The sequence below is a fragment of the Clarias gariepinus genome, chromosome 9, assembly GCF_024256425.1.
Source record: "Clarias gariepinus isolate MV-2021 ecotype Netherlands chromosome 9, CGAR_prim_01v2, whole genome shotgun sequence".
Classification (NCBI taxonomy): Eukaryota; Metazoa; Chordata; class Actinopteri; order Siluriformes; family Clariidae; genus Clarias; species Clarias gariepinus.
In genome coordinates, this window is record NC_071108.1 from 24301230 (window position 1) to 24314508 (window position 13279).

Consider the following 13279-nt stretch of genomic DNA (forward strand, 5'->3'; position numbering starts at 1 on the left):
TAGTATGTTTATTTTGGGTACTTCCGTTTCACAGAGGAACTAAGTAACAGGCTGGACAGGGCACGACAACAGAGGTCGCTATACGTCCTGAAAAGAAACGAGCGATTTGAGCCACAGATACTGAGACAGTTGGCTGCGTACACCGACACCCCCACACCCCCTTTTGCATTCTAGTCTCTAGAGAGGTGTGCCAAAATGCAGTTTTCGTAATTACGACTTAGCCGTTGGGAAATGGGAGCGTGTGAAGGCAGCCTCTCGCTCGGTGTTGCGCTTTCGTTTGTCAGAGAGGGCGCTCGTGCTTCTTCTTCGTCTCTTTCCGCGCGATTTCAGCGCCGCTGACGTTCCGGAGGGTCATGTGATCTGCTCCGTTCCCAGGGTTCCGTGAGAGCCTATTTGCCCCACCCCACCTCTTCAGTGCTGGCTAAGATTGCTTTGCCCTGCTTTTGGACAGAGACAGAAGGGTTGAACGAAGAATTGACGTTTAAAAAAAATCCGAGCGTTGTATGGGCCGCGCTCAGACATCCAGCGGGTCGCCGGGGGACGTGCGCAAAAAGCGTGGAGGAATGTGAGCGCGCGCGGTTCACTCTCACCGGCCTTCTGCACGTGCGCGAGAGGTGCAGCTCGGAACGCTGAACCCGACGCTGAGGCTGTCAGCGCCGAGGAGAAAACACCCGTGAGATGTGCGGAAAAAGCCGATAGATTTCTCTCGTTTGGCCGTTTTAACGCGCTGGGATTGGGACCGAAACTGTTCTGGCTTTGTTTTTGTCCTATTACGCGGAGCTTCGAAGCGAAAGGACGGACGTACGCTGAATCTCAGGAGAAGCTAAACTAACGAAGGCCCCTCGGATTGGAGGGAGGGGGGCAGCAGCCATCGCAGAAACGGGCGAAATGAGGAAAAATTGAATTATTCCTCTAGACAAAAGCGAATACACGGATCTACGACTGCTTCACAACGTCACACCTGCTTCGAGATTTTATTTTATTTTTTTATTATTATTTTTGGGCCTGAAACGAACAGAGCGAAAAGAGACAGTTGTAGCTAAAATAATTTTCGCTGGTCTTGCTAGCCTGCTAGCTAGGCTACACGGCTGCTCTGCGTGGATCGGGGCTACAAGTAGGAAACGACGGCCTTGCTGTGCTGAAATGCTCCAAATCAACCACGACCCGTGTGTATGTGTTTCAGTGTGGTCCAGCAAATCGAAACGAGTTGTTTTTTTCAGCCAGTACTCTGGGTAAATACGTTTCGTGACATGAACTCGTCTTTTTTTCTTCGGCTCTTCGTTGGAAAGTTGAGGGTGGAGGCCTCGAGTGATCAATGGATGGATATTAAGCTTCTTTAGCTGTCTTGGACGGAAGCATTAGCTTGTAACTTGGGGGAATTTAAGCGAACATTTGTGTCCGATCGTTCTAATTTAAAAATTATCACAATAGTAAATATAACATACTTCTGTTACCCTTTCACCCTGAGCTATGAAAACATGCATAATGAACTCGTTAGTCATACATCAATGTCATGGCTGAAATGGTGGTTGAGGTAGGCTATAGGTTACAGTGCGACCACTTCAAACATGTGTAGCCTACATGTCCTCGGCAGTTCGAGTCATTTCGTGGATCGAGCACAAATAGAGTAAGCTTGTTCGCGTGTGTGTGTATATATATTTATATTTGCCGTCACATTTTCCCTGGACCTCCTTCTTTCATGGGGAAGATGGGCTGTTTGGGCAACAGCAAGACTGAGGATCAGAGGAACGAGGAGAAGGCGCAGCGGGAAGCTAACAAGAAAATCGAGAAACAGCTTCAGAAAGACAAACAGATCTACAGGGCCACGCACAGACTGCTGCTTTTAGGTGAGTTTCAAAAACGGGAAATGCTTGTTTGTTTTTGAAGGCCTCGAGAGAAAAAAAACGAGAGCGTCTGTTTTACCTTTTGCAGCGAATTTGCCCTGGTTTATTTTTTTGTCATATTTTTGTTTGAATACTAGCGTGTCAGAAGTTGTAGCACGAGACAGAGTTTGTTGCTAGCTAAATTAGCACTTGAAAGTGACTTTTAGAGCAGGAATGCCGCTGTCACACCTTCGTTGTGTCACAGCTGTGTGTGTGTGTGTGATCATAGTGGTGACATTTGAATAGCGTTAGCGGCCAGCCCGAGCGGAAACCTGCGACATGCATCGGCATGTGGGTGTGTTCTGGTTAAACTGGTAAGATGCGACTAGCGCTGGATCCACAGGCCGCGAGTCACTCAGGCTGTGTGTGTGTGTATAATATATATAATGTGTGTGCGCGTCCGCGCTAGAGCTCTCATCGCCATTTAGGCCCGACTCCAAATCATCCAAACCAGATTCAGGCCTCCATTATTTAACTCGTATGTCACTGTGTGTGTGGTGTTCTTTTACAGCACCACTCTCTCCGTTCAGTTTCTTTTTGACTGGATTTGCAAGTTATTTGTGGATAATAAAAACTTCTTCAGACACTTTGCAGAATAGCCGAAAACTCTACACAGCTTAGCCACTGCTGTCAAGTATCTAACACTCGCGTTTTTTGTAAAACGTCATTTCCGGTATCTGTGTCGATTGGCTGATTGAGTTGTAGTGACCAGGGCCTAGCGTTAATTATTTAGACGCAATTGTTGCAGTTAATATTTTTCTTTACAACACACATGTATTTATGGTATGGTTGTTTATGGTCAAGTATTATATTCCTAATATAATGAGCCTTGTTCATGTGACACTGACATTAACTGCATTGTTTTCACTTATTATTTGATCTGTTTTCATATTTTTATATATTTTTTATACAGTTTATTTTTATAATAAGTTTAATTTGTCATTTTTGTCCAAAATCTATACAAGTTCATATATATAAAGTTAAAATTTATTAACAAATTGTTTTAGTTTAAGCATTTTGTACTATGGCTGTCATGTGACTAGGGCTTATTTTCATAGTAATATAATATTTAATCTTTAAAATATTTACATTTTTCTTGTAATATAATTTTTTGGGGTAATCTTTGGCAGTGAGGAGAAGGTAATTTTACCACACAAAACCTGTATGCTTGTACTACTGCACAGTTTAACGTTAGTGTCTCTATTTTTTTTTTACAAAATTATTTTTCTAAATTCTAGTATCATGCTTAATGTCATTACTAACCTCCAGTATTTTGGTTCAGGCATTATTCATGTTGGATCGTGCTTCCAGAGCCATGGTTCCACTTAAAATTCATCCCACAGTTATCAAGTTTACTATGTTTTTCAGTTCTTATCATTGATGTTTCTCCCCGCAAAACATCACTAACCCAAACAAAGCTCAAAAGGCTAGCGTTAACTTGAAACAAAATTTTAATCCAACTCTGTTCTGTGAGTTTAAGATTTAGTAATGTATAATATAATAATCTGTGGGCATGTTTAAATAGTCTGACTTGGGTCACAACAATAAATCTGTCAACAAAAATGGGTTTTATTTCACGGTTAAGGCGTCTAAAAAGTTAGCAAAGCCTAGCAGTGGATGCTTGTGATTCAGCGTTTTATCCATTTTTTCGTAGGTCATTACTAGTCATCTTGTCAGTGATTATTTTATAATGTGTACGTTTCATTTAATAAAGACATATGACACGATGACATGCTTTTTTTTTGTGTCAGGCTGTGTTACTGTAACACAGATCAGGAATGTCAGGATGGCCAGTGAAGAGAAAGGAATAACCAAAATATTAATCAGTGCTTTTTATTCTGCAGTGAGAATGACCTAGTAATGAAGCTTAGTGAGAATAAGAATGCATCATAAAATTTATAATTTTGTGATTTTAAAATATATTTTTTTGATTATTAACCCTTTTAAGGAGAATCACGCTCTTAACATGAACTGTGCATTGTCACACCTAAAAAATTATAACAAAATTGGAAAGCAACTAATGACGTACATTTCTCTTTTCACACCCCTCTTTGTCAGACCTCTTTTGTGTCTTTGACTGCTCGGCAACGTAACATGATCATGGGCGGGTCAACCATAGAAACCCGCTTTTATGTCGAGAAGTTGCCTGATTGCAGAAGAAACAAGCTGCTTCAGGGATATTGACAACTTAAGTTTTTAACCGAGAAAACAAAAAGCACTCTGTTTCTTTTAGATGTCAAATATAATGTCAGCAAGTCTTGTGCTTTTTACTAGAACTGTTGGTATTTATAATGTATATGTTTTTTTTAAAGGAACATGCTAGACCTTGCCACTGGTGAGGTGATCATGCTGTTGGTAGTGTACTTCTATGTTAACCGGTGTAGTCTTTAATACCTCACATGCTTCGCACATTGCCTGTTGGACTAAACTGACTTATTTAAGGCTGTGCACTGGTCATTTAGAATCATTTTACAGCAGATTGTAGAAATCTTTTACTTTTTACAATTTTTTTTTTTCATTCACTTAAGTACAAATGATAACCTGGAAAAATACTAGTTTATTTGCATGTTTACAGGAAAACCTAGTCTGAAATGAGTAGCACGTCAGTTGTACATAAGTTCTTTATTGTCTTGTCTGTTTTCTATCATAATGAAACCAAATTAAAATTTTAATAATTTTTTTTTTTTGTACTTTTTAAAGCATTACAGTTTTCTTCCCACCATCAAACTACTGGCTGTCAGTAGCTCTAATGGCAATGTAAAAAGTTGGAATTAGCAATTACATTATTCTTAACCTCAATTAGTTTGAGTTACAAAGTGGGGAAAAACTTAAGTTTTATGTTAGCATTCTAAGGCACTAATGTTGGTGAATTAGTGACTTCTCGTGGATGTGTGAGACCACTGTTATCATTGTTTACTGATGTAAAAGGAATGCTACTATAATCTAATTTAAAGGCAGAGAGGTAAAACTTGGGTGAGTATTTTCATAGGATGTTATATAAACAAATTAGTCCATGTTGCATATGCATTTAAAATGGAACAGTGCTTGAGGCTGTTCAGCACGCAGTTTAAACACATCAGCTTCCCAAGACTCAACTTATCTGTTCATTCCAAACATTGTGTTTGTCATCTAAAAGATTACTAACTCGCCAGGTTTGTAGCTAGTGATGCCCTCTAAGCGAGTGAAGCTAGGTTTATAGCTGGATTATGGGACATTGAGTCTCAAATTTTGCAGCTTTTCACTGCTCCTGCTCTGGATTTCTTTTTAATATAAAGTTGAATGTCAGTAAATGGCCGTGAATAAAAATAAAATTATGTAGTACTTTGGATTGGGAGCATAATTTGTTCTGGCAGCATGCTTGTATATCAAAAGACTTGTATATCAAATCGAATTTTCCCCATAATAAATAATGGAAACTCTGTTGGTTCTTTCCACACCATGAACATATTTATATAAAAATAAATCATACAAAATGTAAAAAAAAAAAAAAAATGTTAATTAACCTGCACTTTACCTTTGAAAAGAATCCTGACAGAGCAGTGTTTGTTTGTGTGTGTGTTAGTGCATAGCTTTATGAAAGAATCAATCCTGATTGGTCAGGTGACGCATCCATGTTTACCCATGGCCCATACTATATCTGTACAATTGCTTAGGCTGATTAATCAAATTCAGGTACAGGGTATTTGGTTTCCAACAATTATAAAAGCAAGATAATCCAGTTTAAAGGATTATTGCTTGACATTCCGTTGCACGATTTATTGGTGGAAATCTTGAGTTCTGCCCTGACTAACAGCAAGCGATGACGGATTGTAGTTGATATGTGATTAGTACAGATCTCTCATAAAAATCAGTACTTGGTGTTTTCCTTAGAACATTTTTTTAGGCACAGTGACAACAGGATGATTGAGGTTTTGAGTACACATGCTAAAAGTTTTGGTGATTTATTTTTGCATAATGCAAGACATTTGGTTGGTAGTTTTTCATTATGGCACTCAAATAGTGCTGATTTAGAGAGGCCAGGCTAGTTATTTTAGCCACGCCATGTCTTATGCATGACTGTAGTTGATGATATGCCAGTTTGTATGTTCTGTTGATTTTCATAGCTACATTGGAGGTTTTAAAACTGCAGTAAGGGTCAATATGCATTGTTCTATGAGTGGACTATAGAGTAGTGCTGATTTGGAGAGGCCAAGCCTTTTATTTAGTCATTGTTTTTTGAGCAGCACTTGAAATACTATCTGACAATCACCAGGGACCGCACGATACAATACCCATGTGCCAATTCATTCTGTATTGCGATTACAATTTAATAAATGTACCGCTTCAAAATATATGTTTTTTCTAGGTTTTTGTGACAATTCTTAAACTCGTACCAAACTGTGCTGCCTCCCAATGTATAACTATTTTAGAGTATTCCACGTGTGGGATTATAGAGAAATTGCACCGAATTGCACATTAATGCAGCTTCTGACTCTCACAGTATATTGGGTGGTATTATTTTTGTAAAAAAATGGCTTGTTGAGTAGGCATGGCAGGGGGTATTATAGGGGAAAAACTGGTACTTTAAAGTGTGGGCGGCGGGGGTGTATACACACTTTAACAGTTATGGCAGTATACACCATCGTTGATGCCATCAGGTGACCGTCAGAAGGGAGGCATATACTTATCGTGGGTTTTTTGTTTTTTTTGGCCCCTCTGTATATGCACACCCTTTTCTATCCATCCATCAAGGAACCATCTGTAGTCCAACTGGGGACCATGGAGGCCAAGGGTGCCCATTGTATTTGTTCCCATATACGACTGTGATAAGACCTTTGTTCAACATTCACACATTACGGGCAATTTGGAACTGACGGTCAGCTTAATCTCCAAAAGGCAAAAGGAAGATGCTTCTGATCGGATGCTTTAAGTATGTGCGTTTTTTGATAATGTAACACCATATAAATGTGTTTCTGTTGTGCCACTCAGAAGCTTGTTCATTTCCAGGTAGCTGTACGGCTATATGGCTGATTTCTGTTAGCCATAAACTGCCATGTTAAGTGTATGCTATTAGTTTAGAATTAATGATAAACGAAGTAGCAGCAATAAAATTAATTACATATTACTAAATATGACAGATGGCAATTGCGACAGTAAATCTGAAATATAAAAAAAATCTGGAACTGAGACTGTGATGGAGGCATGATCAAGTCCCACTTTGTGAAGGAAGCACGAGTTGGATAAGTGAGGAAGGAAATACACGTGAGGAGAACTTGGCTAATTAGTGTCTGTGTTGCTGCCAGCTTAGAAAAAAATTTAAAGAGCAGAGAGAGTGCTGAGAGACCAGCAGTAATGCATGTGTATGTTGTGTGATTTACTTTACAAAACTTCACTAAGGAGAACTGGCAATAAGAATTCACTCACAGCGACACACAGACACTAATTATTCATGGTCTCCTCAAGGTGTGTCCTTTCCCGCGCAGTTAGTCAACGGTCTTTGTTGAGGGTCAGAAGCAGATAATAGTTAGGCTTTAGCTGTTTTAGCAGCATTTGCTAGCAATGTTATAAAATCCGAAGGCTAACGGTGGTGGGTGATGTCGGCGCTTTACACATGCGCAGAGGCATAAAGTTGCCTGTCACGTTGCATAACTGATAAGCATGTACGATTGTGAAATTCTGGCCTGATACTGACGTTCAATTCTAATATGGCTGGTATTGTTTTATTTATTTCTTTTTTATTATTAATGATTATTTTTTACTTATTCCCCATTTGTAAACTAAACTAGAGAACCACTGTACCAAAAAAAAATCCTAATTGTAAAAATCTGGTCTGTTTTATGTCTTACATCTCCATCAAACTGTTTGAATAAGCACAAATTTAATAATTCGACCCTATAAAACAACCTATATTATAACCTCTTTTCACAGATTCTTTGTACACTAACTAGAGATGGGGGGAAAAATCAATTTGTTTATAAATCTTGATTCTTTTGTGTACTGTTTTATGTATCGCCACATTGTCAGTTTTTTTCTGATCCTACAGGTGGGACACTCTAAATTGTTCTTACATTTGCATCCTATGTGCTCGGAGTAAATTATTTAAGTTGTTTAGAAGTAATTATGGTGGGTGAAAGAGATACATGATGCTCAGTAAAAATTTTGCTTTTTGAATGTTAAGTTTAATGTTGAACTTGGGTGTTTTGTATAGTAGTTTAAATACTTTCATTATTTGATAAAAGGGACAGGTTTTATTTAATTACTCATTCAGTTCAGTTATGAAGCTGCTAATCAAAATTAAGGTATAAAACTTAAGGTAATCTATTTAAAAAAAAAAAAAAGGTTTAAGGTCTTTGAATTGTAACAATTGGGTCAAAATGTAAGATCAAATCAGGGTATTTATAGAACTGTGATAATTATAGAATCACAATATTAATGTAACTGGCAACTATGTATCATGACGTCGTATCGGTGGTGACGGGTGTTTCCTGTTCCTGGTAGTTGCCATCCTGCTTGCCATACTGCTACCTACTCAATGGGAACAATTTTTCAATGCTTACGTAGACTAACAAGGAACATTTCTGCATCATAAATTAAACGTTAATTATCTTTTCAATGAACAATAAAATAGGCTATAAAATATAAGAAATGCAAACATGAGATTCAGACAGCCCTGAAAAAAATAGTGTCACAGATTTAAATCAGGTTTTAAGTCACTTCAGGCTTGTAATGTGAAAGTAGAACCTGATACTGAGTAGGTCCTCCTCGTGAACCAGCATTAAGGTGTCAAGGCGTGGACTCCACATGACCTTTAAAAAATTCCACAGTGTTTTAATTGGTTACTGCCAGTCCTGTCAAGTTAAAGTCTCAATACAAGAATGGCTTTCTAAAAAGTAATGTTGTTTCTCATGGCCAGTGATGAATTTTTAACTGGATACCTAACTGCAAATTTAGTTGGTATTTTAAGCTCCTGATAAAGAGGAGATCAAATGATAAGTAAGGAGAGGCTCAGACACACAAGGCTGTTGTTTCTGAGCCTCTCCTTTCTTATCGTTTAAGCACAGCTCAGTTATAGGATGTCTAAGGGTGCTTTCATATTGGGCACAATCACTTCCTACTATGCACTAGTATGAGGGGTGTTCAAGTCAAAGTGGGACTTTTAATTGCACAGGAAAACACAATGCAGTTAAAACTTCCTTTATTTCTGTATACAATTTCCTGGTACGCAGATGTACTTGTCCAAATCTTTCGCTACTGTTAAATACCATCAAGCTGGAAATGTTTCTTAATTTACCAGAACCACGGCCGCCTCTGCTTCACGTCAGAAACACTGGCCTTGCATGAACTCCTTTAATGCTACATACAGTCCTACCCAGGGTGTAACGACAACGTAAAACCTGTTGGTGCACTTTAAATTTAGTAAAATGCCCTTGGTGATTAACATGGCATGTTTATTGTCTTGTAGTGTGGTCTTGTTTTTAATATTGTGTGGTGATTGTGCTGAACTTTCTCTCCGGATTAAAGTATTCAACTTGCTCTGCTTAGTACTGTGAGAGATTTGACACTCTATGGCACAATTTAAAGTATGGATGGTTCCGTCAATGTGCCATCCGGCAACAGATATACTGTACATCCCCCGTCATGAAGTATAGAATGCCCCCCACCCCCCCCCTCCAAATTTCAGGACAGCAAATCAAGTTGTGAATACTGAGTAATATATGATAATTAATTTAGTGCTTATAAATTTAAGTGTAAAAAATAATAAAAAAAAGTAAAAGCAAGTGAAGGCTCTGATGTTAATGCCCAGGTCTTTTATGTTTGGTTGTTGGTTGCCTGATTATCTCAATTGAAATGCAGAAGCCTCAAAATCAGCAGCTATGTTTAAATTGGCAATATTTCTTTAATCTGATTGAAATCATTCCAATTAGAAATATTAACATATTTGTTTACAAGGATTCTGATTTAAGATGTACAGTTACTTGCACACAGTATTTAATCTGAATATAACTTTAACAAAATGGTTCTGCTGGCTGCAAAGTGTTTAATATGCTGGCGCTATGCCATAAAAATAGTAATGAGTAGCATTTTCCTCCAACTTTAAGGTTAAGTTAGGCCCCTTATCTTTTTTGGTTAATCCCACCTTCTGCGTTATGATTGCTTACAATCATAACATGGATGCATGTATTCGATTAATAAGCAGAATACATGCACTATGTATTCTGCTTATTAATATTAAACACCTAATGTTTCAGGTTGATTAAATGATTAACTTGTGTTGCAATTGGCAACAGTTTTCCATGCAGTTGTAGGACACCTGAGTGATCCAGATTGCTCCAATCAAATCAGTTCAAATCAATTGCTGGTGGACACACAAACTTCAGTAAACCAATTACTTTAAGTTGTTGTGGGCTGCTGACAAAAAGAAGTAGTGCAGTGTATAAATATTTTGATTCTAAAAGTAAAGAAGCACTGATCAATTGGCAAGTGACCACTTTTGAGCTTGACCAGCCGTGACTAGCGATCAACCAGTCATTCAAATCAAACTCCCAAGTGGTTCAACAGGAAAAAAGTTTATGCTGTCATCCGGAGTTTGAGCTGGAATCCTGTCTAAGCCTGTGAAGCAGATTGGCCGTGCTCCCTGATGGGGGAGGGGGACATACTTGCACTGTCGTGTCGAATACAAGGAGCAACCTCTGGTTCTGAAATGCGAAGCCAACGGGGAAGTGCCAAAATTTGCAGTTCCTCTAATGTCCCCTAGGGCTGGCAATCCATCCAGACCAACATGTTTGCTGTCTGTCGCAAAAAGAAATTCCACCTCCATAGTAAGATTTTCCATGACACCAAGTGTGAATTATGTAACTTCAATTACAAATAAGCTGTAAAATTATGCATAATTAGGGGCGCGGCCAATTACCAGACTGATAGCTATTTGCCATGTATCACTTTAGCCAACTGCTATTGGTGTAGTTTAACCTAACACAAGAAATGTAGTAGTTGACACGGAGTGATGTTTTGGGTATCGATTAAATTAGTTTAATCAAGTGGAAACTAATATTTGCATATAAATTAACACCAGCTTTTTAGCTATGTTAAAGCTAAGCTAACTGTCCCCTGGTAACTGTGGTAAGTAGGCATGTTATAACCAACAGTAAGGTTCTGTTCTCCCCATCCATTCGCCGATTTATGGATTACCTGGGATTTAGGCAGAGCCAGCTCCTGCCAGGATGGCAAGAGCTCCCAGAGCTCCCATAGTTGACCTTTAAAACCGCTCTTCAGGTCATAGTTTATACAAACTTTGGTTGAATAGAGCTGTGTTCGCCACCGGTGTGTTAGCAGAATTTCTAATAATTGTGCTAGCATCACGTGCATTCTCTCTAGTGGGTAGCTATCAACTCTCTTTCAGTTATAACACCTTTTTTTTTTTTTTGAGATTGCTTTGGTGAGTTAATCTTGTAACCTTGTTCAGTTTGAGGGGAAAATATACTCAGCAAAAAAAGAAACGTCCTCTGACTTTCAACTGTTTTTACTTTCATAAACTTAATGTGTAAATATTTGTATGAACACTAAGAGTCAACACCATAAGACATAAACTAAAAATGTTTCACAATGTGTCCCTGAATGAAGGGAGGGTGAAAATCAAAAGTACCAGTCAGTATCTGGTGTGGCCATCCTGTACCTGTCACGCAGGTGTGATATTCGGATGTACCGATCCTGTGCAGGTGTTGTTACACATGGTCTTCCACTTCAAGGATGATCAGCTGTCCATCCTGTCTCCCTGTAGCGCTGTCTTAGGCGTCTCACAGTGCGGACATGGCAATTTATTGCCCTAGCCACATCAGCAGTCCTCATGCCTCCCTGTAGCATATTTGCATATATGCCTCCCTAATGCACGTTCACGCAGATAAGCAGGGACCCTGGGCATCTTTCTTTGGGTGTTTTTCACAGTCGGTAGACAAGTCTCTTTAGTGTCCTGCGTTTTTAGAACTGTGACCTTAAATGCCTACTTTCTGTAAGCTGTTAAGGTCTTAACGACCATTCCACAGGTGCATGTTAATTAATTGATTATGGTTAATTGAACATGCATGGAAAACATTGTTTAGACCCTTTACAATGAAGCTCTGTAAAGTTATTTGGATTTTTACATTATTGTTGAAATTCACAGTCCTAAAAAAGGGACGTTTCTTTTTTTGCTTAGTATATAAGAAAAAGTTATAGTTTTTAGATCAGAAAATTGAAAATGGCCAAAACTGTCAGCAGCATGTTGGATATTTGAAACAAAAATCTTCGGAATCTGCCGAAGATTTGCGATCAGGGCATTTCTCACTAAAAGTACATTAAAAAATGCTGCCACATATTCAAGCTGTCACTTTTCTTATCCTTTTACAAGACTCGTAACCTTCAGATCAGGGTGGGAGGATGAAGTTTACGTTACATAATCTGTGTTTTATGACAGATGGGCTACTTCATCAATGAGACTGTTAAATATTTTGTTTAAAGCAATGGATTTAATTAAAGTCTATAAAATGATTAATGACAGTATTGTGATTTGCTGACATTCAGTTCGTCGCATTGGCTTTCGCAAAACTATAGTCGTGATGGTATATTGCAGAGTGGCATTGGGCTGGAGACAGGCCACTAAGACTCCCAGTAATCAGATCTGAAATGAAGAGTCCTGAAAGTCTATTAAAACATATTTACTATGTTTCTTCACTGGGAGTTGCGTGCATTCTTATTTAGTTCACTCTCAATCTCGTTATATTTGCTTATGACACAATAATAATATGAAAATAAATTCCAGAGGTGACAATGTGGTGATATCAGAATTATTTACACACCAATCCATATGAAAAAAGAACTTGTTTTATTTTAGTTCGTTTACAAATATCTTCTTTTTTGTCTTATTTTGTTCCTGTTTTTTAAGGGACTGTTTTGTTTGCAGTTTTTGGTACATGGATATAGTAAATGTACAGTGCTATGAAAAAGCATAGTGTGCTGTTTTTTGGTCACACTTGCATTATTGTGATCAGACAAATTTTAATATTGCACAAATATAAATACAAAATGCAGTTTTTAACTGTTAATTGTACTTATTAAGGGGGAAAGTAAGCTGTCCAGACCTGCCTGGCCCTATGTGAAAGTTATTTTTCCTTCTTTTCTCCTTTTAATAAATGAAATTATTTAAAAACTGCAATTTTGTATTTACTTAGGGTATTTTTGTGGAATATAAAAATTAGTTTGAGGATCTAATTCATTTAAATGTAACAAATAAAAAATAAACATTAAGCTGCAAATAATTTTTCACAGGACTGTACAAGACCTTAAATGAACCTCTCGGGTAGGAATGAAAATTGCTCATTGTTATGAACTAGTGAGGACAAGAGAGGAACGTTTAGACAACCTAACCCTTTTTACGTAAGCTT

General features: G+C 38.1%; 1 protein-coding gene across 1 annotated transcript in view; it reads left to right on the plus strand.

Annotated features, from left to right (window-relative positions):
* The first annotated feature begins 221 nt into the window (after window positions 1-221).
* The window catches only part of LOC128529997 (guanine nucleotide-binding protein G(s) subunit alpha-like), a 31408-nt gene continuing 18350 nt past the window's right edge, over window positions 222-13279 (plus strand). The window contains exon 1 of the mRNA XM_053503669.1: window positions 222-1847. Within this exon, the coding sequence (XP_053359644.1) occupies window positions 1700-1847 (148 nt within the window). The 5' untranslated portion in view covers window positions 222-1699. The remainder of the gene's footprint in view (window positions 1848-13279) is intronic.